This window comes from Notamacropus eugenii, chromosome 4 (genome assembly GCF_028372415.1).
Source record: "Notamacropus eugenii isolate mMacEug1 chromosome 4, mMacEug1.pri_v2, whole genome shotgun sequence".
Classification (NCBI taxonomy): domain Eukaryota; kingdom Metazoa; phylum Chordata; class Mammalia; order Diprotodontia; family Macropodidae; genus Notamacropus; species Notamacropus eugenii.
The window spans coordinates 233,552,775-233,567,474 of NC_092875.1; the positions used below are offsets into that span (position 1 = coordinate 233,552,775).

General features: G+C 35.8%; 1 protein-coding gene across 8 annotated transcripts in view; it reads left to right on the forward strand.

The window, feature by feature from the left end:
- PPP4R1 (protein phosphatase 4 regulatory subunit 1) overlaps positions 1-14,700 on the forward strand; it is a 96,365-nt gene that overhangs the window by 9,997 nt on the left and 71,668 nt on the right. For 6 of the 8 annotated variants that reach the window (XR_011966039.1, XR_011966040.1, XM_072604232.1 and 3 more), the window contains 2 exons: positions 7,914-8,049; positions 10,164-10,270. Coding sequence is in view for 6 of the 8 variants with exons in the window: in XM_072604232.1 (XP_072460333.1) it covers positions 7,914-8,049; positions 10,164-10,270 (243 nt within the window). In the remaining 2 variants the exon portion in view is untranslated. The remainder of the gene's footprint in view (positions 1-7,913; positions 8,050-10,163; positions 10,271-14,700) is intronic. The other 2 variants (XM_072604234.1, XM_072604236.1) reach the window with 1 other exon arrangement.

Genomic DNA, 14,700 nt, shown 5'->3' on the forward strand with positions numbered 1-14,700 from the left:
ACTTTTTTTTTTTCATGTTGTTTCTCCTATTAGATTGAAAGCTTCTGGAGGATAAGGACTGTCTTTTTGTATCTGCAGCATAACTTAGCACAGTACCTGGCCCATAGTCTGGTGTTAATAAATGTTTATTGATTGATCTAGCAATAGATTTACTTGTTGGACAAGGATCTCACATTTAGAATATCAGTCAAACTAAAGTTTATAAATGGTCCTAATACTGATTTTTAACACTCTCTTCCCATTTTTGCACCATTCTGACACTTTCACTGAAAAAGTAGAAGGGGATTTCACATGATAGGGCCATATTGAATTTTTATTTGTTTCATAGGTTGCCATAGCCAAAATGTTAATCAATGAGTGGCCAACTTACTGTTGATGAACCCTAATTTACTTAGCTAGGTAGGTCTTCGGAAACCAGATTCAGTCTGTTGCCAGGACCAGTGTTCCGAATCTTTTTAGCATAATAGAACCTTCCAGAACTTATGGGTAGCATAGTCTTTGAGAAACCAGGATTACCTCTGTGCCACAGTGAATGACTGTAGTAGGACTTTGTGAAGGAAAAAGATTGGTGATTATGAGGTTAAGGTTTGTTAAAGTGATTTGGAGGCTTTTAAGTAGAAAAGTTGGGATAGAAAGTAGATTACAAGGAAATGAGAAAAAGAAAACAGTTGCAAAAAAGGTGCATCCATCCTTTTGCCATTATAAAACTGAATTAGCCTCTTACGAGGAAAAAAATTGTTGCCTCAGTAATTAAAACAAGATTAGTTTTCAGTAATCCTTTATGAAATAATATTTTAGAGGAAAAAGATAACTTTTGATAAAAGCACATACCTAACTCACAATACTAAGCAAATAATTTTTCCTTAAGCTTAGGTATCTATTGTGGTAAATATTATACTGCTGTACTTTTAGATCCTAGATCTATATGCTGGCTTATTAAAAGTACTTTATTAAAATTCAGTCTTAGTTTTACATTTTCCCTTTTTTAAAAGGTTATATTAATACCTTTTATGTTTACATCACAATCATTTTCAGACATCTCCCTCTCTCCCATCCTTTTCTTTTTTAACAAAGAAAATAAGTAAGCCAAACAAAGAGATATGATTACATACTTGACACCCTATGCAATATTCTATACCTATAGGTCCCCTTCCCTCCAGTATCGCCTCATCTCTGTCTCAGGGACAAGATTGATTACTTCATCTACACAGTGTTCAGCTGTGTTTTAGTGTTCTTTTCAGTTGTGTTATTGAAAATGTGTGTTGGTTTTTTTTTTTTGGTTTTCCATTACTTGATTATTGTGCATTATTTCTTACAAATGTTCCCATGGTTCATGGTTATGGATAAACTGGTAGTCCTGGATTTGAAACCTGCCTCAGAAGTTTGCTAACTTGATGTCCCTCAGCAAATCACTTAAATTCTTTGGTCCTGTTATCTCATCTATAAAATGAGAGGATTGGACTGCATAACCTCTAATATCTCTTCCAGCTATAAATCTGTGATACATGATTTTACAAGAGCAGCTAGGTGGTACAGTGGATAGTGCTGGGTCTTGAGTCAAGAAGACATGAGTACAAATCCAGCCACAGCCACTATCTCTGTGACCTTGGGCAAGCCACTTAGCCTCTGTTTGCCTCAGTTTCCTTGTCTGTAAAATGGGGATAATAACCTACTTTCCAGGGTTGTTGTAAAGATAAAATGAGAATAATAATTGTAAAGCACTTAGCACAGTTCCTGGCACATAGTGAGTACCATGTAAATGTTAGTCATTATTAGCTGTTATTATTATTTGGGTCCTCGTTTGTTCCTTTCTGTTCAATAAAACTTCATTATAATCATTTACCACAGCTTATTCAGCCACTGTGCAATCAGTCGACATTCTGGTTTATTGCTTCTGTGAATATTTTAGTATATATAGGATCTTTATTTTTCTTAGTTTCTATTGACTTGCCTAACAGTAAGACTTTTGGATCATGGATCCAGGATCATGAGAAGTTTGGTATCTATCATAATTCCAAATTGTTTTCTGAAGTGGTTGAATCATTTTGCCTTTGCAAAAGCTTTTTAATTTTATGTAGTCAAAATAAACTCTTTCTCTTTCTGTATGTGTTGCCTTAAAGCATTTATGACTTAAAAAAAAATCTCCAATAGAAACTGAACTCAGCCCTTGTATGATTCCAGGTTCAGAAAGTTGACATCCTCCACAACCTTTCTCACACCATCATCCGCACCACCCCCCCTCCAAACCCTCTAGATAACTAGACAAATGGAGGAATTAGCGTTCCCTCCTCCTCACCTTCATGCCTGAAAGGAAAGAAGCATTTATTAAGAATCTACTATAATACCAGTGCAATGGATAGAGTGGCTCAGTGGATAGAGTGTTGGTCCCAAATTTGGCCTCAGATGCTGGTCAAGTCACTTAGCACCCTATAAATGAGCAGGGAAGGAAATGGCAAACCACTTCAGTATCTTTGCCAAGAAAACCTCAAAAGGGGTCACAAAGAGTCAAAGATGTCTAAAAAATGACTAAACTACAAGAATATATCAGGTACCGTGTTAAGCACTTTCCAGATTTGTCTTTTGCTCCCTCCAGCAACCTTAGAGGATAGGTGCTATTAACATCCATCCCTATCTTACAGTTAAAGAAACTGAGACAAACAAATGACTTAACCCAAGGTCACACAGCATATAGTAGTCACATAGGATCTCAATAAATGTTTAGTGGCTATTGACTAGTATATGCTGTGTGACCTTGGGTTAAGGAATTGAAACCAAGCAGAGGAACTGATAGAAAATGAAGTTAACTGGAAAAGACAGAGCCCTCTATATAATGGGAGACTTTGAGAGAAGTTTATGTTCAGCCAGCCTCCCCCCCAAGGCCATTGAGAGTGCTGAGGTATTGAATATCAGAGCTGGATTAATTTCCGTGCTGTTGAGATTTCAGGTGATAAGTTTATCCTAGAGCATACATGATGTTCCTAGAAACTAAAAAAGAGCAGCTGATGGAAAAATGGAGTGTCTGAGACAGAATTTGAATTGAGCTTTCCTGACTCCGTACTGGGCTTTCTAGCTGAACCAGGTAGCTGCCTCATAACACTGGAAGGGGAGAAGAGAGAATCAGAAGAAAATAATCAGGGAGGGGGAAGCTTGAGTATGTCTCACCAAGGATTCCATGGCTTGGGGTGGAGGGGAGCTGCAACTGGGCGCAGAATCACATGGGGCTAGGCTTGTCCCTACCTGCTGGTAACATGCTACTTGACATCTCAGGTCTCACCCACTCAGTAGGAGGGCTAAAAATGGATGAGATTTGCCATAGGAAAGCAGGGGGGACTTTTCTGAGGTCCTGACTTGTACCTCCCCATACCCTTTAGGGCTTTTACCATCCATGAAGTCACACCTTGTATGGGAGACACCTAAATGAGGCTACAGGTCAATCAGAAGTTAGTAAATGCTTATTAAGCACCTACTAGTGCTGGGCACTGCCAAGCTCTGGGGATATTTGTATACAGAAAAGAAAGACAGCCGCTGCTCTCAAGGGAAGAGTCCATACTAAAGGAAGCTGAAAGGGAGGAGGGGAAAGTATCTGATGCAGATGGTGAAGTCAGAGAAGTCCCAAAGTAGTGTTAGCAAGGTGGGAAATATAATGTCTGTGCCAGGCATCTTCTTTGGATGGAGGTTTTGGAGATCAGGCTCTATGTTCAAAAGTTCAAATTCCCTCAGCTCAAGTAGTGTGGATAATACCCTTAGGATTTAGAGGTCAAATTATCTAATACCCTCATTTTACAGATGAAGAAATAGAAGCTTGTCCAAGATCACATGCTTTGTAAGAGACAGATCCAGGCCATTATTTTTCTGCATACCATATTTCTGCTTCCATCACTGCCAGAAAAAGCTGAAGTGATAATGAGTAGTAATGAGAGAAAGGATTGAGGGGAGCAGTGTAGAGCCGGAGCAGAGGTCATGAGCAGCGTTAGGCAGAGAATCCATTATTTCAGAATCTTTGAGAGAGAGAGCTCATGAGAGGTGAAGGTATGTATCTCCACTCTAGTACCTCTCTCCATTCTTGTTTAATAGTTCTCATAATCATAGTTGTGAAAATTCTTCTATTGTCCTCTAATTTTTTTTTTCTGTGATGTGGCCTGTTTTATTTAGGTGCCATATCCATTTGGAATTGTAAGGGAAATTTAAGAAGGGACTTCCAACTCTTTTCATGTCGCAGTTGAGGAAACAAACCTTGGGAGGTAAAATTTCCTGCCTAAGGGTAATACAGGTAACTTGGCAGAGCTGGAATATGCACCCAAGGCTTCTTAGTACAGTATTCTTTCCATGACAGCAAACATTAGAATATAGTGTGCTGGTCTAAAGCAATAACCCTTCCTTCCTTTCTTCTTTCCTTCCTTTTTTCCTTCCTTTTTTTCTCCTCTCTCTCTCTTCCTCTTGTTCCCTCCCTCATTTTCTTTCCTTTTTTTACTGTTTTGCAAAAGTACTATCCAAGTTTTCCTGGCTGTTCTTGTCCAACAGGGAGTTCCTTCTTGAAATAGTTTGTGTTCTTCGGTATATGGAACATTCAGCTGCTGAGTATAGTTGTTTAATCTCATTTGTTCCACTGAGCTACTTCTGTTTTTTAATCAGTAATTATTTATAATGCGATTCTAGAACTCTTTGGTGTTCCACATAAATTTTAGTGTTTTATCTAGTTACATAAAGTAACCCTTTCATGGTTTGGTGTAGAACTGAATATTTAAATTAGCTTAGGTAGTATTATAATATTATATTAGAATTGCTATACAGTGATTAGTGAATAGCTTTCCAGGTATCTTTTATTTCTACAAATGTGTATTTTTATCTGTATCTTTGTTACATTTACTCCCAAATATTTTATGCTTTTCATAGTTCTTTTGAATGAGATTTTGCTAAATTATAGAAGGGCTAACAATTTTTGTGGATTTATTTTGCTATTTTAATTGAAGTGCTATTCCTTTGGGCTTTTTTTGCCAGTTATTTGACAATTTTTAAATAGATACTCAGGTTGTCTGCAGATAGAGATACATTATATGCCTTTATTTTTTTGTTTTGTTATTGCCACTTACAGGTTTGTGTTGTGTGCATTCTCATCTCACACACACCCATATGCACACACAGATATATACGTATTGAAAAATAGGTCCTGATGAGAAACAGTAAAGGGCATTTTATTAAATGTTTTTCCTCATGTCTAATTAAGCCTTAATTAATTAATGTGTTGGTATATTTTATTATATGATATTTGTGAAAATGAAATAGTCTTTTCTGAAGATTTATTTTTAGGTGTGTGTTGGGAAGTATCTAACAACCAGTTCTCCCTAAAAAATGCCCAGATTTTATCTACATTATTAATATTTTCAACAAAATGAACCAAATCTTGATTTTCAGGGTTTGCTGATTTTTGTGATCTAAATGCTTACTGAAAATTTCACAGTCCAGTCGATTTGAACTTGCCTCCAGCACACCCTTGTTTATTTCCATAATTTAATATTTCCAAAGAGGGCCATTTCTAGCAAATAGTGTTTTGTCTTTTTTTTATTCAGACCCATTTTTATCAGTTGAGCAAAAATGATAATTAGTGAGACCTCATCATTTGATTGCATGGTCTTTATTGAATTAGTAAGACATTATAGTGATGGTAAAAACTGGAAACAGAATAATTTTCAGAGTAGTATGATCCAGTTAAAATTGTGGAATTATCAATAGAAGATGAGTGTTAGATTATTGAGGGTGACTGTCGTCTTCTCCTTCCCTCCCACCCTGATGAGAAAATGTCTTCTATATTTTGAGGTTAAAATAATAAGAACACTTGAGAAAAAGAGGCAGAACCCTTAGGTTCCTTGTGCAGAGTGAAATAAAAGGGGTCTTCAGGATTTAAAAAAATGTATTTTCCTTTGATCATCTCAATTTGGGTCATGTGGTTTAGTGAAGAATTTGTTGAATTTAGGAAGATGTAGGCTTGAATCTCAGCTCTTAACATTTGCAACATGTCAAATATATTCTATATTAATAAATGTACTTTTTTTTAAAAAATTAAGTCAAGGAAGAAAAACAGATTTCATGTCTAAATCTCAGAAAGATAACATTTCTCTCTCAAGCAATATTTATTAAAACAAAATTATAGGATAATAAAGTAACTTAGGGAAAACTTTCTCATTGTAGCATAATTGTCCAGGCAGTATTTTTCCTCCTCAGGCAGCCATCAACATTTTGTTGAGTTCTGAAGATAAAATAAGACTCTTATTCGTCTCTAATTTTTAACTACTATTAAATGATGCTGTGAATAATATTCTGTTGCCTATGATTGATCAAACTTGGCAACAAAGTATTTTTTTCCCTCTTCATATTTGATGACTTTTGAAACAATCTTCAGTAGGAACTTAGAAATACACCTCCATCCCCACCCCAATAATATGGAGATAATATAATAGCACCTACCTCCCAGGATTGTTGTGAGACTCAAATGAAATCATAGTTGTAAAATGCTTAGCAAATGCCTGGCATGTAGTGGGCACTTAATAAATGCTTATTTCCTTCCTATTTGATTGTAAGTTCCATGGGGGCAAAGACTGTTATTTTTTATCATATTGCTAGCAAGGTCATAACAAACAACAGCCTCAGAACTTGTGTCCAGTCCTTGGCATTATGCTAAGCCAGATAAGCCTCAGGGTAGCTATTTGAGTAATTTTTTTTATCTGTTGTTAAATCCTAAACAAAGCCAGGTCAAAGTATGTCTGAAAATCATAATTATTTTTTGGTTTGATATTTTAAGACCTTGATTTGCCATTTTTAAAGAATGAAAAATAACAACCACAGATTCTGGTATGAAATGTATTTTCCTGTTAAAAGAGGTCCATATGTGTTATTGTGGTGTAACTTGAATTTTTATTTACAAACAAATTTGTAGCTTTATTTGTTTATATATTACTTTTTTATCTTTGTAGCAAGCAAAACTTCCAATCTGCAGTTCAGTCCTGTCCAACTCTCTAAGACCCCATTTGGGGGTTATTTGGAAAAGACTGTAGAATGGCTTGCCATTTCTTTCTCCAGTTCATTTTACACATGAGGAAACTGAGGCAAAGAGGGTTAAGTGACTTGCCCAGGCTCACACAGCTAGTGAGTGTGTGAAGCCAAATTTGAACTTGGGAAGATAAGTCTTCCTGACTCCAGGCCCAGTATTTTATCCACTATGTCGCTTGCCTGCCCCCATATAAATGCTACCTGCTGTTATTATTAACTCTGTAAGCAACAGTAATTATTTAAAATTAAGCCACTTTTGAATTCGTCTAAGGGAAAGTAATAGAACTCGTCCAAACCAGTAGTTCAATGACCTTTCAAGGACACATTATTAATAATAATGAAATAATTTATTTATTTATATTATTTAAATTTAATTTAAATTAATATTGAAATGAATTTCTAATGTAAGAGAGTTTTAAAAATATAAATAATTTTGCGTTTACTATATTATTTCAATAAGTGGCTTATTTATGTACCATAAGTATGTTTTCATCAGCTGGAGATTCTGTAAAGTATAATTTTTTTCTTCATCAACTAGAAGGAAAACAAAAGTTGCAGGAACTTTGTAGTGTAGAGTTTTATTCTCTTTGTTTATAAAGCTATTAAGTACCCAGAATCCTTAGCTCTACTGCTGCTTCCAAATTTGCATATCTTCCACAAACATGGCAAAGAAATCAAGGATGCATTCCCCATTTAACTAAATCAACTTGTAAAGGTTGTTTTTGTTTTTGTTTTTTTGAGGTTTTTCAATGCGACTACCCCAGAAAAAGAAGACATGATTTTACTGGGGCTTGTCTCACATTGGCAAAGGGCAAGTTTTAGCTTTCAAGTGCTGTGATTATAAGGAATATTTCTGATGTCTCTGATAGTTGGTGTGGATGACTACAGCTCAGAGTCTGATGTGATTATTATACCTTCAGCCCTGGATTTCGTCTCACAAGATGAGATGTTGACGCCATTGGGAAGACTGGACAAGTATGCTGCAAGTGAGAACGTATTTAACAGGTATGTCTTTTAATATGCTTCCTTAAAGTGTGAATGAATGGAAAGTTATTTTGAATATTTAAATTTCATCATTTTAATAACAACCTAGTTTGTTTATAGTCAGAATTTGACTGTTTGAATTTACTATTTAAATGTTTAATTTTAGGCTATAGGATGTTGTATACTGTTACTCTGTATGCTTTTGAAAATTTAATAATTTGCATTAAAGTATTTTGCCATGGTTAGTTTGGTAAAACTTCAGAGTTCTTGATCATTTTAGAAACTTTAATGTAAGTGATTATATCAGGGATACTTAGCCTTTTTTTCATTATAAAGCTCTGACAGTCCAATGAAGCCTGTGGACCCCTTCTTAAAATAATAATAAAATTACAAAGGAAACCTATTATATTTAAATAGAGATGTAATTCTTTTCCCATTTGAATTCTTGGACCCCCTGAAATGTGTCCTTAGGTCGCTTATGAGTCTATAAATCTGAGGTTAAGATGCTCTGCTTTATATAAATTGATTTCTGGTGCATATATTACATATATCTTCCCCCTAATGTTTACTTAGGTACCTTGGCTAAATCTCTTTAGAAGCAAGTAATCCTTTGTATAGGTAATTTCTCAATTATCTGCTTTAGGACCTCCTTTGCAGATTACCTCAGCACTTGAGAGTTGGAATGGACTTCAGTGACCATGTAGTCCAACCTATGCCTGAGGAGAATTCTTGTTTTAATATATCTGACAAGTGGTCATCCAGTCTAGCCTCTGCTTGAAGATCTCATTGAATTTAGATCAGTTCCTTCTCTCTTCATTTCATTCCCTCAAAGCATTCAGGTTTCTAGTAGTATTTGCTTTAACCAAACAAAATCAGGACTTGCTTCAAAAATAATAAAATCCATTCCAAAATGAAGTATAAATTACTTTTCTATTTTATTTCCTCATTTTCCATACCACTGCTTCATTCTATTAATGCTGGCAATTTTCAAGACTTGAAATTAATTCGACAATTTCTCATATTATCCTTGTGGAAAAAAATTGAAGGAGTGAGTGAGGTAAAACAGTATAGTCACTGTAAGCAAATTTGAAATTAGTTAAATGAATGGGCCCAAAGAGTGGTCACTAATGGACTGATTGTTTGGAGAGGCATCTAGTGGAGTGCCTTAGGGGGATCTCTTCTGTCTTGTACCAATTAATATTTTTTCATTGATTTTAATAAAGGTATAGATGGCATGCTTATTATCATGTTTGCAAATGACACAAAAGTGAGAAAAATAGCTCACACATTGGATGACGGTGTCAGGATCCAAAGAGATCTCACCAAATGAAAATACTGGGCCAAAGCAAATGAGATGAAATTTGATGATGATAAATGTAAAGACTTACTGGGTTCTAAAAAAGTCAACTTTGTACTGATGAGACGGGGTAGGTGTAGCTAGATAGCAGTTTTCTGAAAGATCCAGGGATTTTAATATTCTACAAGTTCAACATCAGTCAAGTGGTATCCCGTGGGATCCAGAGAAGTTAATGTGTTTTAGGCTGCATTAAGAAAAGCACAATGTCCAGAATGAAGCTGGTGATAATTCCTCTGCTGTATGCTCTTAGCAGACCACATCCCATCTCTGGGAACTCTGCTTTACAAAGGACAATGATAAACTAGAGAAATGCATAACATTGAGATCATCATGGTAGGTTAAAGGAAATGGATAAGTGTAGCTTGGAGGAGATAAAACATTGGGAAACACGTAATCCCTTTTTTCATATATCTGAAGCTCTACTATTGGGTTTATTAGTTCTTGGTTCCAAAGAGCAGAACTAGTAGAAATGAATGGAAGTGGCAAATATGCAAATTAGTCGTGTTAGGAAAAACTTCCTTCCAGCTAGTGTGTAACCCCATCTATTAATTTCAGTAGACAAATTAGTATTTAACTAGCAAAATTTATTATGGAGTTGACTTTAGTACTTAACATTTGTATGATAAGATTAGTGTTTAAGTATTAAGAAATATAATGAAGTCAAATCTTTCTTTAAAATCATCAGCTTCTTAGAATACTTAAACATAGTTCAAAAGTTATTATTTTTTTTTTAATCAGTATAGTTTCTGCAACATTATACAATTTTTTTTCTGCCTAGACAAATGGTGGCCCGAAGCTTGCTTGATACTTTGAAGGAAGTCAGCGATGATGAAAGAGATTGTATTGCTGTGTTGGAAAGAGTCAGCAGATTAGCTGATGATTCAGGTACCTGATTTTGGGAAGTATTTGTTTATATAGGGAAAGCAAATTTTTTCCTGCTTTTGACATTTTCAGTCAGGTTTCTTGAGTTCATTTGATTTCTCGTTAGTTATTAAAGCTTCATTTTTATAAAAGAATCATATTTGTTTTAAAACTCAACCCAATGTAAATAATTCACTTTAGCACTGAAGAAACTTCCCTAGTTTTTCAGACATAAATACTTTTTACTGAAGTACTTTAATTTTAGAAATGCCTTATCAAAATAAATCTAAAATTAGTACTCTACTTTGCATTTTTCCATAAAATTACCCAAATTTTATTTATTCATTTGGGAGGTGAATGTTTTATATGAAGTGATGAATGGATTATAGGTTTTATTTTAATCAAGTCATAAGCAGTTTTGATGAGAGGGAAGATAGGCAAAGGTGGGAAAGGTCTGAAAGTCCTGGGCAGTATAGGGAATAGCTAAGTGGCACAACTGATAGAGTGTCTGGCCTGGAATCAGAAAGACTCAGTTTTCTGAGTTTGAATCTGACCTCAGACACTTACTAGTTGCGTGACTCAGAGCAAGTCACTTGACCCTGTTTGCCTCAGTTTCGTGAGCTGGAGAAAGAAATGGCAAACCATTCCAGTATCTTTGCCAAGAAAATCTCAAATGAGATCATGAAGAGTTGGACATGACTGAAACAACTGAACAACAGTAAACAGTGCAACTCCGATAATCAGATATTTACAGAGGAAAAAGCTTCAAGGACTATTTTTCATTTTTAAATGTACATCCTTCAGCAAAAGGCAGTTCTTGGTCCTCTCAGTTTCTGTTGTTTCCCCTCTCTGTCTTCTTTCTACTCTGTATATATCTTGTATGTACTTTGTTGTGTACATGTTGTCGTTAAAATGTGAGCTTCTCAAGCACAAAACTTTTTTTCACCTTTTCTATGTATGCCTGGAACATAGTAATGGCTTAGTAAATGTTTTCTTGCTTGCTTGATTATAGTCATTTATCCTACACTTCCTCTGCCTGAGCATAGGTTCTCCTTCTGGTTAGGTTCTTGTCTTTCATCTTCCTTGACTTCCATATTCTAGAAGCCATTTTTACTTTATATGCTCTTCTTGAGTCACTCATTGATTTTTCATGAGTCTTTGTTCCTTAAGTGTCAAGTCCCTATCCATCTACGGTCTCACAGCCCCAGAGATTTTTGTTGCCTCAGAGCCTTCAGTATCCAGCAAGCCCAGAATTAGTCCTTTTGATTTGGAGATAAGGGGGTTTGCTTTACAAGGAAAAATACAATGGAGGTAAGTTCTAAGAAGAGAAAATGTTGATGGATATTTGGAGTCACGTGAGGAACTTTAGTTACAGACCATTTGGGTCTAAAACAATTACTGATCCTAGAATATTGAAGAATTGGCAAAGGACTGAATAATGATCTGGAAATCATCAGCATATAGATGATAATGGAATCTATTAGCTATGGTAGCTACTCAGTGAGAGATTATAAAAAGGGGAAAAAAACAGGGCTCAGGACAGAGCATTGGGTTAAAGCCACAGATAGTGAGCATGATAAGATTGATGGTAGCAAAGGTGATTGAGAAGGAGTTGTGAGACAAGAGGTGACTCTAGGAAAACCCAGAGAAGAGACAGTATTCAGGAGGAGAGGTGACAACCTTCTGACAGAAGCATTTTCAGTTGAATGATGAGGTCAAAAGCCAGAATGTAGAGGGTTTAGAGGAGGAATGATAGGCACCCAGTGTAGACATAATTTTAACTTTGTATGTAGTAAGCGTTACTGTTTCATGTGTGCTTGGTTTTCATAGTATGTTTCTTATTTCAGATGGGTATCTGCTCATGAAGCATTAGCATCTGCTCTCAGCTTTAAAAAAAAAATTGAGGGAGTACTTGCCTACTAGACAGTTGAAGATGTGAGACTAGAGCTCAAACAGTAAGACTAGACAGGAGTTAAATATTTGGTAAGTTTAGAAGACAGGGTAGATGGATAGATTGATGAATGAATGAATGAATGAGTAAAGCATTTATTAAGTGTTTACTTTGCGTGAGGAGTTGTGGTAAGCTCTGGAGATAGAAATAAAAGAAAGCAAGATTTTTTTCTTGTTCTCATATTCTAATGAAAAAAGGAAACCTATAAGAGGGTGTGAGGGGCTTCAGGCAGTACAACCTGGGGATAGCTGGGGAATGGTGGAGGTTTGTATCCAAGCAAGTTAAAACAAAAGCTCACCAGTCGTAGTCATAGTGGTTAGAGTTAAAGGTTACAAAGGGAAGCAAGTAGAGAAGATGGCAGAGTCTGTACTTAAAACTGGAGGTGTTGATGGGCTTTCCTAGAGAGAAATGAGACTTGAGCTTCAAGAAATACAGTTGAGAGGCATGAAAGGCAGTGGAGGGGTGCTAGCAAAGAAAATGGATAATCATTGGAAAGGCAGGAAAAGAGCTGGGATAATGGGATTTGAGGGCAGTTAATGGGAATTGAGGGAGTATAATTTGAGGAAAACTAATTTGAAAGGTCACAATGAATGAAGATTGAGAAAAGATGGCTGTGAGATCTTTGGTGACCTTTTGAGCAGTTTCATCAGAGTAGGAATTTTACAGGTGGTTAAGGTGTGATCTTGATGAGACTCTTAGAGTGATAGTACTTAATTGTGACAAAATAGCCATCACTTGGATTCATTGAACTTTTAAATATCCTGTGCTTCATTTTAATTGGGGCAAGTGTCCAAAGACTTATGGTTCCTAGTACAAATTTAATTGTAAACTAAATCTAGTAGTTATGATTTTTCTTTGAGAAAAATGGCACTTAGTAATTGTGTAATAGTAATCAAAAGTGCTGTGTTTGGAGTCATGAGATTGTATCCCAGCTCTGCTACCTTTGTGAGACTTTAAATAAATCATTTGTTCCCTCTGAGCCTCAGTTTTCTCTTCTGTGAAAGGAGTGGAAAAGGCTAGTTAATCTCTGAAAGTCTCTTCTAGTTCTAAATCCTTTGATCCCATAAACTTTATTTCTTCCCTCAATATTGTCAAATTAGGTCAAAATCACACACAACCCTCTGTAAATGAAATCATATATGACATGATTTGGAGATCATTTCCTCACCCCCCCCAAGATACTTTCCCCACCTACTATTGATCCCTGAAATTATATTAGTGCATCTTTTAGTCTGAAGCTTGGATCCTGTTAAGATGTTTCCCCTCTGGCTGGATAACACACCATTTTAGCCACATATGCTGAGATCTGGTTTTAAAAAGGGAGTGGACTAAGGAGTATCCTTGGTAGAGGGAGAAATGAGAGTTGTAAAAGAAGTAGAAAAGGTAACAAAATAAGGAGTCTGAGGAGGAATAACTGTGAGTGATTGTAGCAAAAAATTTTGTCTGCTTCATGGTTTTATCTAGAGCTTGCCCTGTTTCCATGGAATAATTCAAATGGGAAGATAATTTTAGGTGTATTGCATGGCCTTATAAATTAGTAGTCTGTCTTTGCATTCAAATATGGAAGAAATCAATAATAGAACTCTCCCTGTTTTATCTTTATAACTTCATTTGCCCCACTGGCTAGGAAGAAATAAAGACTCTTGGCATTTAAAACCCTTCACAACCTGATTTTGAACCCACCTTTTGAGTCTTAGTGTGTATTACCTCCTTCTCCAAGAATACTCAAAGGGGCCTTTTTGCTCTTCCCTAAACATTTCATCTTTCAGATGGGAGTCATTCTGTGACTTTGCACAGGTTGTTCCATGTGCCTGGAATGCGCATTGTCCAGCCCCTTCTACCACCATCACCACACCCTTTTAGAAACTCTAGTTTTCCTTCAGAGCTCAGTTTATTCGTTACTTCCTGTGTGAAGTTCTTGCTGATTTCTTTCTTTCTATCCTCCCAAACTTCCTCATTCCTGCCACTCAGCTTTTAGTGCCTCCCCTCACAAAATTCTTCCCATTTATTTTGTGTATACTTTTATGTATGCATGTTGTTTCCTCTATAAAAGTCACTGTAGCATATTATTGATCTGCACATAACTCATTCTGCCAGTGTGGAACAGTGGAAAGAGCTTGAAGATTAAAGATCCAGGTTCGATCTTTATTCTGCAGCTTGTTAGCTGTGCAGCCGTGAGCAAATCATTTATCCTCTTTTGATCTCACTTTTGTCATTTCTAATGTGGGAATAATAATGCTTGTACTACTTATGTATCAGAGTTGTTGTGAGCAAAATGTGTGAAAAACTATAGAACACTCCATAAATGTGAACTACTAGCCTGCATATAACTATTTAGTTATATTTCTAATTCTCAAAGTAAAATCAAACTATATGTTACTCAGTGTAAGGTTTTAATTTTGATAATTAGCATATCAGACATCAGAAAATATGTATGTATCACAAAAAGTTAGACAGAAAAATAGAGATCACATGGATGAAAATAACCTAAAATTTTTCTGAT